Source organism: Mesoplodon mirus, assembly GCF_964341445.2.
Source record: "Mesoplodon mirus genome assembly, chromosome: 11".
Classification (NCBI taxonomy): domain Eukaryota; kingdom Metazoa; phylum Chordata; class Mammalia; order Artiodactyla; family Ziphiidae; genus Mesoplodon; species Mesoplodon mirus.
In genome coordinates this window covers 96,613,245-96,623,079 of record NC_138987.1, presented here as the reverse complement: position 1 = coordinate 96,623,079, position 9,835 = coordinate 96,613,245, and the positions used below count along the sequence as shown (strand labels likewise).

General features: G+C 54.9%; 1 protein-coding gene across 2 annotated transcripts; it reads right to left on the bottom strand.

Moving 5' to 3' along the window:
• Positions 1-1,253: 1,253 nt before the first annotated feature.
• On the bottom strand, positions 1,254-5,896 carry MLF2 (myeloid leukemia factor 2). Of its 2 annotated transcripts, XM_082635570.1 has the most exons (9): positions 5,690-5,896; positions 5,028-5,105; positions 4,649-4,775; positions 4,357-4,392; positions 3,669-3,722; positions 3,149-3,277; positions 2,823-2,982; positions 2,037-2,249; positions 1,254-1,793 (listed from the first exon to the last, which is right to left on the bottom strand). In XM_082635570.1, the coding sequence occupies exons 2-8, from the start codon at positions 5,075-5,077 to the stop codon at positions 2,062-2,064; spliced, it is 744 nt and encodes a 247-aa protein (XP_082491696.1). In that variant the 5' UTR covers positions 5,078-5,105; positions 5,690-5,896; the 3' UTR covers positions 1,254-1,793; positions 2,037-2,061. The 2 variants fall into 2 exon arrangements, with proteins under 2 accessions (XP_082491696.1, XP_082491697.1); XM_082635571.1 differs by lacking the exon at positions 4,357-4,392 and having other exon boundaries at positions 5,690-5,895.
• Between the last annotated feature and the right edge of the window lie 3,939 nt (positions 5,897-9,835).

Below are 9,835 nucleotides of genomic sequence, written 5' to 3'. Positions count from 1 at the left end.
TGATCAACATAACGTATAACCATCTTTAATATTCAGGGTTACTATAGATTGATGCTTACCCCTCAGGCTGCGCCATGGAGCCAGACTTCTGACCTTATACAGAAGTCAAAATGGTAAGGCATATAACAACATAAATATATAAATACAAATAAATAGATGGATACATACATTGACATATATGTGTGTGTATATATATATGCATATATATATACACATATACAAAATTCAAAATTAAACATTTGTGTGATGTCATAGTTTACAAAGACTGTTAATATATATATCCCTTGGAAACTCTTTGGCTCATGTGATTTTTTTCAAATGTCCCAAAAATAAACTCTATAGATACTCAGACCCTTTTTGATTTCTGTATTCTGCTCCTATGCCTTCTACGTCATCAGGATGGACAAATCCTCTTGAATCTGTTTGTCCATCTAGGACGTGGGGAAAAGCCCCTTCCCTGAGAGGACCTGGGGCCTCGAGCGGGCTGTTTTTGCCTTTGATGTACCAACTGAGAAGGACAGAAGATGTTTATAAAGCAGAAACCGCCCTCGGACTCTCACAAGCACTTGCCATCACTGAAGAGTCCCCAGGAGGAACAGAACGACCCATTTGCTGAGCCGGGTCGAGCAGGAAGGAGCGTCTTGAGAAATTTGAGTGCCTCGTGCCCGTCCAGTGCTGCTCAGGTTCCAGGCTAGTTTTCTTCCCTGGTCTCCTTCCCTGGGCTCAAGTTAACAACTGGGGCTGGAGGGTTTGAAGAACGCTGCTGACCCGAGTTCCTCCCCTCTGAAGACCTGAGTGGGGTTGTCTGGGCTTCTTCCTGCTCTGTACCCCAAGTGTTCCCACCCACAGTGCAGGCCAGAAAGAAGCCCAAGGACAAGGGGCAGAAAGCTCCTCAGGCGCCTACACGTATGCTCCGTAATCCCCGACGAGTGAAGGTACAGTGAAAGCGAGGGAGCTGGCAGGACAGCCGCCGCCGGTCTCACCCCCGGCCCAGCCTGGCCGCATCCGCTGCGGCTTCTCACCCACCAGAGCTCTGAGAGCCCCACTGCGGTACCACTGAGGTGCTGGGCTTGAACTTGAGTTAAGAAGGCCACGCACGGAGATAGAGGGAAGGTAAGGGGACCAGAAGGAGACAGGAGGGTTGAAATTGAACAGGGAGAAGAGCAAAAGTGAAGCCAGACACAGCACTGTAGATCAACGGCATTTCAGTAAAATAAGTTAAAAAAAGAAACAAGAGTAACGCCAGAATCATACTCGGTCTTTTCTCCATTCTCCTTTATTCCATCAACACCTAGTTACAAGCTGCACAGATCAAAAAATAAAGGCAGAGAAGGATGTGGGGCAGATTTGTATGACGCGTAGCGGCTGGGAAGGGAGACTGGGTTGGGAACCGGTTCTTCCCTCCACACACAGCCCTGGGCCAGGGCTATGGCCCCTGCAGCGGGGAATACGGGGAGGAGGTGGGCAAAGATCCAGGGTCGCTGAGGCCCCTAAACCCAGAGCCCACCCCAAAAGCCCCTTCGATGCATGGCAGGGTAGAACGGGGAAGGGAAGGACTTTCAGAGATGGGGCAGCAAAGTGAAAAATCAAGTTAGTGGATAGAGAAGTGGAGTCATCATGGTGAGGAGGTTAAAGAAGGAAAACGTAGGTAAGGGGGCAGTGAAAGGGTCTCGCTGAGACCCCCAGGGAGAGGTGGGGGCCAGCTGGCCTGTTAATTTAATATTAAATTGGGAGTGGGAGTTGAAGAGGAAAAGTTATTTCAGGGGAGGACTTCTCAGCCTCTCAGCCCGTACCTGGAGGGGGAAAAGAGACGAGCACAAGTCAAAAGGAAGACGAAATATAAAAGCCAGGGGTGGTGTCTCATCCCTTATTCCGGTGAGGACACTCTTCTGTCTTTCTGTACCAACCACAACTTCGACTGTCAAAGGCGGTGTTTGCTGGACACGTGGGCTGTTTCTGCCTCAAGGCTGAGGGCCCGGCGCCACACGCTCCCCACCCCCGCCCGTGCCTGAGGCCTCAGCCCCCTCAGTACTTACACGAGAGGCCGAGGGCCCGGGGCCCTCACCAGTCATAGCGGCGGGACTGTCGAGAGGGGGAGTCCTCGGGTCCCTGGATGGCCAGGCGGGGAGGCCCCTCAGCCCTCCGCCCCCCACCGCCTGAAGCCTCGTGCCTCCGAAATTCCAGGGGGCGCTGCTGCCGGTATCGGGAAGTCTCCCTCCGCCACTCATCATCAAAGGCAGCGGCCTCACCTGGGGAGGACACGGAGACCACACACGACACCTGTGTGCCGCCTGGCTTCCCGGGGCAGACGCGGGCCGTGTCTACGACCAAAACCCAGGGCGAAGGCTGAAAGGCTGTGTGGGGGGATGTGCTGGGGAAGGGAAGCGACTTATTTAGCAATGTTGGATTCATCCTGGCTCCTGGCAGCATGGAGGCAGTCAGGAATGGGATAATTACTCAGTTACTTAGTGCCGTCCCACGCACACTGCAAGTATTTAATAAATATTTGTTGACTTCAAAAAAATAAGTAAGAAGAACTAAAACAACGGATCCAGATGGAGACGGGTAGATTACTATCAGTATCTGACTTAGGTGACAAAGTTTGCCCTCCGCGGTGAGGACACTGCCGGCACTGACTTAGCCCTAAGCGGACAAACAGGCTCCGAGTAAGTTAAGAACATGGGGCTCATCCATACCCTTGCCCAAGAAATATCTACGGAGGTAGGGCGAGAGAGCTGCTATCTCCTGGCTCACGGGACCGGGGCAGGGGCTGCCGGCCGGCCGGGAGGCTGGCCGGCCGCGCGGCGGGAAGGAAGGCTCACTCTCATCCAGGTTGATGTAGTCCTGCCGCTCCTCCTGGTCCCCGGTGCGGTGGTTTCGGGAGCGCTGGAGGATGTGAGCCCGGTCTCGGATGTGATGCCCAATGGACATCTGCTCCAGCCCACTGTCCGAGTCCCGTACAGTCCTCCGAGTCTCCCGGATCTGGGGGGGGGACAGAGCGTGGCACACTCAGCGGCTCCTTCCAAAGCCCGGCTACACCAGCCCAGGAAGGCCGCCCGGGACCCAATCCTGAAAAAAGCAGCCAGGATTTCTGTGGGGGGCCATCCGGTCGTGCCTCCTCTGGGATAGGAGGAGCCCTCCAACTCACCCCGCCTGGGGCCGAGCGCATCTCTGCTGTCTCTTGGTAGACCTTGGGTGCGCCGGCGCCCGTATTGGAGTAGGAGATGACAGTGGAGGATGAAAAGGTCTGGCAATTACCTCCAGCCGTCATGTGCTCCTGAGGAGGGAAGGGAACAGCAGGGCTGTGTGAGGAGGGGCTCGCCTCCGGAGAAGGGATCCCTCCCTTCAGCCGCCTGTGCCTGCCCATATCTTTCTCGCAAAACGTGAGAACCAGGAAAACATCAGGACTCCTCATTACCCCCAGATTCCTCTGAGTCCAACAATACGCCAGAAGGACCTGAAGAGATGGAGCCTTAAGTGCACGCTTCATAAGGTGCACTGCTGCTTCCCACTGAGGAACCCGCACTCGCCGGGTCCAGTGGCCTGATCCAGCTTGCACGCTCCACAAGTACGCCCTTCCCCACTCCCGCCTCTGGGGACTCAAGGTGTTGCCAGCCATCACTGGGAACAGGGCCAGGGAAGGGGATGGGATGGGGCAAGAGTCTCACCATGTTCCCGATCATGTCGTTCATCATCCCAAACATGTCCATGAAGCCGCCCGACTGGGGCAAAGAGATGGAAAACAGAGTCAGGAAGCAGGGCCACGATCAGAGGTGGGCTCGCTCAGGCTCCCACGGGCTACATAGCCACACGTTCCCTCTCTCCCTTTCCTTCACACCTAGCAGCTGCTCCTCCCCATTCCTTGTGGACAGGACCAGAACAGGCGCGCTCCTCTCCACGCTCCTCTTCCTGTGTGCCGCTGCCCTCCTCCTCCTCAGCCTCTACGGCTGCTCTGACCCCACGTTCCTTCTCCCGGCCGCCCTATTTCCTCCTGCCTTTAGGAAGCAAGCCAGTGTCACTGGATTCTAACCTATAAGGGGTTGGTTCTGCAACTGTAGAAAAATCTTCTACAAGCCATCTCTAGTTGGCCTTTCAACAGCACCTCCTTCCTCAAAAGAACAACTATATCAGGCAATTATATCTTCCTAATGGGGACGGCTCCTGGAAGTACAGGAACCAGTAAGTTAGCATCGTGAACTCACAGGACTCAGCACACAGCAGGCCCAGAGCTCTGTGAACGCTACATGAGGATTCTAGGGTTACCCATAAGGCTATCCAGAGAGGCACATTTGGAAATAATATCTAAGGGTATAGAGCATGTCTGAGATGGAAGGACGCAGGGAGATGAGGACTCACCATTCCCAGCATCCCGAAGGGGGAGACAGCCCCAGCCTACGGGAAGACGTAAGGAACAGAAATTAGGGACCACATCCTATCTCATCACCATCCCAAACCAAGCCCATGGCCTCTGTTGCTTTTCCGTCCTCCTCTCAAAAGGGGATCACAAAGCCTGTTTTTCCAGAGCCCTTTCCCCTCTCCTAGAAGGCATTCCACTTGCTAAGTTGGTCGCTGTGCAAGAAAATTCAAGCACTTTACTGACCACGCTCCAACCTTTTTTCGGGTCTCAGGTCTGTTGCAGCCCCATTACCTGCATCCTGCGGCTGGCAGGCCTGGTCCCTGGCATGTTGCCATCTGTGATGCTGAGGAAGGGGCTGTATCCAAAGCCGCCCGACAACATCCGGTTCATGTGCTGACGGTGAATGGCAAAGGGGTCCCTGTGCAGGGAGTATACGGTGCGGGTGGCAGAAGGGCCAGCAGTCAGTACCTCCCACCCGCCCCTCCCCCGAAGAAAAGAGCCATAGGGAACCAGTGGCACAGATTTCCCCTCGAAGTCTGCGCTGGGGCTGAGTGGCCACCAAGTTGTGATCAGTGCCCGCGACGGGAGCCCAGATGTCTGGCTCAACTAGTCAGAGACCTGAAGTGGAGCGGATGCGTGCTCTAGAGCAGGAGGGGGAGGGGATACTCACATCAGGAACATGGGGTCCTCAGGCTCCACGTCCCTCATGAAGCGGAACATCCTGATTTCAGCTCCAGGGGGCTCCACACTGTGAAGATGTGGAGGCTCAAATGTTGGAGGCGGCCAGGCTTTTTGCACACCCGCTCAGGGCAGGGACTCTCAGAGCATGGTCCCTTTCCAGATACTGGAACTGGTCCCCCAAACTCCAGGGAGACCCTTCTGCAGGTGTTCAACATCACCCTCTAGGGAAAGCACAGCTCTTCAAACCTCTCCCCGAAGGAGGACCATGGAAAATTTTTCCAAGCCTGTTTTCTGCCTCCCCCACTCAGAGCCATCCTCTTCCCAAAGCCCTGGCCAGAAGCATACTCCCCTTCCCCCGACGCCACCTTTCCGCAGGCGAATCCCAAGTGCCGGCCCTCCGCCCGCATTAATGACCCCCACCCCGCCCCCTCCTCACACTCGGCCGCGGCCAGGCCTCCCCCGGGCGGGCCTCACCGTCCCCTCCTCGCCTGGCGGCGGCACCCCCCCACCCCAGGCCCTGCCTCCCTGCCGGGCGAGCAGGAGAGGCTGGCCTGACTCGCTCCCCTCCCCGCAACCCAGGCTCCCGGGGACCCTGCAGCCCCACGGGCCGCTCCCACCCCGGACCGGCTGCCCGCTCCGCTCGAGCCTCACCGGTCCCCGATCCGGACTCAGCGGCCCATCCGGCCGGTCTCGCCTCTCGGTGCGCGGCAGGATCGGGGCTTGCGGCCCGGGACGCGGGATTGGTCCGGGCGTGAGCTCCTCGGCCTCCCGAACCGCCTCCTCGCACAGCTGCCACCTCTGTGCCCCCCCCTCGGCCCACTGAGCCCGAGCCCCGGCCAGGCCCGGGCGGAAGTGACGTCACGGTGGGACAGCCCACCCCCTTGGGCCTGCGGAGCTCCGCCCACGGGCGGGCTTGTGGCGCGCGGGCGCGCGCCCGAGTCTGGCTCCCGGGCCGCGGAGCAAGGAGTCGCGGGGTCTTCCGGGACCAGGGGAGGGGAGGCCTCGTTAGTAACCTGGATTTGGGTCCTGTGGACTGGAGGAGGCTCCCTGTAAGGGTGTGGGGGAGGAGCAGAGGAGGCCATCGCCTCGAGGGGAGGAAGACGGAAGAGGACGCGGGCAGATTCCCATGGGGGAGGGCGGGCTCCTCACGGGCCCCACGAGGTGGGGCGGATCCCTGGGGGAGCAATAAGCAGATTTCTACCCGGGAAGCTTTCGTCCCAAGAGGGAGGAAGGGCGGCAGTTCTACGGGGGAGGCGCTAGGGCCAGTCCCCTCGAGAGGAGGCGCGTTCCAGGCAGGGGCGGGGCCCTCGGAGTGACGTAGGAGAGGAGGTGACATTTCTGCCCAGGTCTTCCTTTGGCTTCGAGAACTCGGGCTGGGGCAAAGAGAATCCAGGTTGGGGACCGGCCGCCAGATGGCGCTCTTCGGCCAGGCTAGAAGTGCAGCCCCTTGGGAACTGGCGTTGGCGAGGCTCCCGGACCCCCCCTCAGTTACCCTGCTGTGAAGGGTCACACTGGGGAGAGGCCCTAGTTCTGAAACCTTTTCGTTTAATGCCAATCTCCGCTTTCTCTTCTCTAACTCCTGTATCCTCTGGAGCTCCCAGCCCGCACTGATCTTTTCTTGCCTCGAGTCAAGTAGGTAGGTAGGTCAAGGGTCTAACGTTTGGGAGAAGAAAGGGGTGGAGCGCTCCATTAACCAAGCTCACCCAGGGGCAGAGTTGCAGACAGGCCCAGGAGACCTGACTCGACTCGCAGGCCAAAGACTGACACTTTGACATACTAAATGTCTTGCATAAAATCTGGCCCAGCTGGAGAGAAGGGCCCTCCCCCTGGGTGTCAGGGGATTTGGACTGTCCGGGGTGGACTTTAGACCGGACCCCTCCAGACTCCAGCTCTCCTGGTTCTTTACACTGGCCGCTAGCCACGTTAGCGGGCCTGACGTCTGTGGGCCTGACAGTGAGAGAGACTTGTTCCCATCCCCAGCACTTCCCTGGGGAAGGAGGTGAAGGGGGTCCCTGGTGACTCAGGAGAAGGTGGTGGGAGCGGGGCTTCTCAGGTTTCTTTGGACTTGATCATTATTAAAGAGGAAAAACACAATAGTGGAGACAGAGGGGAACAGAGAGAAGTTAGAAGCTGGCAGACTGGCAAAGTTAAAGCCAAAGACAGAAAAAAAAGAAAATGTATTTTCCATTGATATATCTGGGGAAGAGACTTAGTAAAATCTTTTATCTTCCAGATGCTCTATCTCTAAACATGCCGCCATGCAAGTGCCCCTTTTCCTCTTGCTCCCAAACAAAAGCATTTTGACATGTGATCGAGAGTTGTCCCAGGAGAGTTCTGCAGCCCAGACTTAAGGAAGAGTGGGCCTTAACCTTCCAGCCTCTCCCTCCTCATTTCATGTCCAGCCTTCCGCAGAGATGCATAGGAGATGCAGCTTAGCTTCTAGTCTCCTCCTTTGGTCTTTTTCCATTACCTTGTATCCTCTACCTACTGCCTTTAGGTGTCTAGAGCTCTTTCTCTTCTTCCTTCCAAGACCTAAGAATCTGATATCAGGGACTTCCCTGGTGGTCCAGTGGTTAAGACTTTGTGCTTCCACTGCAGGGGGCATGGGTTTGATCCCTTGTCAGGGAACTAAGATCCCTCGTGCCGCATGGTGTGGCCAAAAAAATGAAATTAAAAAAAAAATCTGGTTATCAGTCATTTTTACCTTTGCATGGTTTTAAATCAATTACCTCTCCTAGGAATATTTACAGATTACAGTTTAGCATCTAACTATGACCTGGGCTTTGTCTCAGCTTAAAAAGAGATCCTTGGGACTTCCCTGGTGGCGCAGTGGTTAAGAATCTGCCTGCCAATGCAGGGGACACGGGTTCGAGCCCTGGTCTCAGAAGATCTCACATGCCGCGGAGCAACTAAGCCCGTGCGCCACAACTACTGAGCCTGCGCTCTAGAGCCCTGTGAGCCACAACTACTGAGCCCACGTGCGATAGTTACTGAAGCCCGCACGCCTAGAGCCTGTGCTCCACAACAGGAGAAGCCACCGCAATGAGAAGCCCGCTCACCACAAGGAAGAGTAGCCCCCGCTCTCCACAACTAGAGAAACCCGCGTGCAGCATCGAAGACCCAGCGCACCCAAAATAAATAATTAAAATTTTTTAAAAAAGATTCTTGAACAGATGGGGATGAAAGAGGAAATGCAGAGCTCATTTTCAGAGTGCCCAGCGATGGACCATACAGGCAGCCATCCACTCCAGGAATTGAAGGAATGTAATTTTACAAGTAACCTTTCTGTCCCCCAGACACAGTTTGTGTCTGTCTTCCTTCTCCGTCACCTTCCCATCCCTTCCGTTCCCCTCCCTCCCCCCTTCTTCCTTCCTTCCTTCCTTCCTTCCTTCCTTCCTTCCCTCTGTCCTTCCTTCCTTCCTTTCTCACATCTCTGTCCAGTGAATTCTGATGAACAGAAATTCCTCAGTCATCAGAGTTTCCTGTAGACGATAAGATGTAGGAGGGAGGGTGGGCCCTGCCAGGGGTGAGGCTGAGCTCAAAAGGGGATAAGCATTGTTGGGAAGGAAGAGAAACAGTGGTTTCTCTTCACTGCTTTATCTGATGGAGCCAAAGTCGGGAAGTCCTTGAGAGCGTAGAGCTGGGACAGAAAAGGGGCCCTTGTTAGACGGGAGCTCACGCATCTGGAGCAATCCCAGGGCAGTTGGCTATTGGAGCAGTGAGGATGGGGCGATGATGGAGTTAGGGGAGACTGGATTCCAGCCTGAGCCAACGTGAATGGGTGTGATTTGTGTACGTGTATGTGCCTGTGTATTGGTGGGGGGGGGGGAGATAAACCCTGACAATTAGCACTAAGTTGCCCCAGGTAGAGAGACTGAGTTGTATAGTGGACACCAGATCAGGGTGAGATTGAAAAATGACTCAGGAACATGTTTTTCAAAACCAGCTTTTCAGTTTGTTTTATATTCACAACCATTCAACAAATATTTATTGAATGCCTACTGTGTCAGGCACTGTTCCTGGCTCTGGAGATATAGTGATACACAGAAAAATAAAGCAGGTTGGAAGTTGGGTAGAGGGACAGGCAAGCAGCTGGGAGGTGGTAGTTGCTTTTTAGGGTGACTAGGGATGGCCTCAGACTGGGGTTAAGGCATTCTGGGCAGAGGAAAAAGCAAGTGCAAAGGCACTGAGGCAGAAGTATGCTTAGTGTGTTCACGGAACAAAGAAGCCAATGTGCCTAGACTGATGTGAGTGAAAGGAAGAGCAGTAGTGAGAAACAAGGCACAGAGCAAGAAGGAAGCCAGATCCCATGGGACTTTGTAAGACCTACAAAGGACCACTCTGGCTGTTGTACGGAGAATAGACCATTGGGGGGACCACAGCAGAAACAGAAGGGCCTATTAGCATGCTGTAGCCGTAATCCAGATGGCTTAGAGTAGGTTAGAAACAGTGGAGGTGAGAAATGGTCAGATTCTAGGTATGTTTTGAAGATGGAGTTAACAATTTACTGATGGTTGGATGCAGTACAAGGGAGAAGAGTCAAGAATGACTCCAGGGGCAGTTCCCTGGTGGTCCAGTGGTTAGGATTTGGTGCCTTCACTGCTGTGGCCCTGGGTTCAATCCCTGGTCGGGGAAGTAAGATCTCCGCGAGCCGCAAGGCATGGCCGGAAAAGAAAAAAAAAAAAAAAAAAAGAATGACCCCAGGGTTTTTTGACCTGGGCAACTGAATGAGAAATAAATGACCATTCTGTTTGCCACACTGTACTGTGTGCATATAGGATTCACTTGAGAACATAT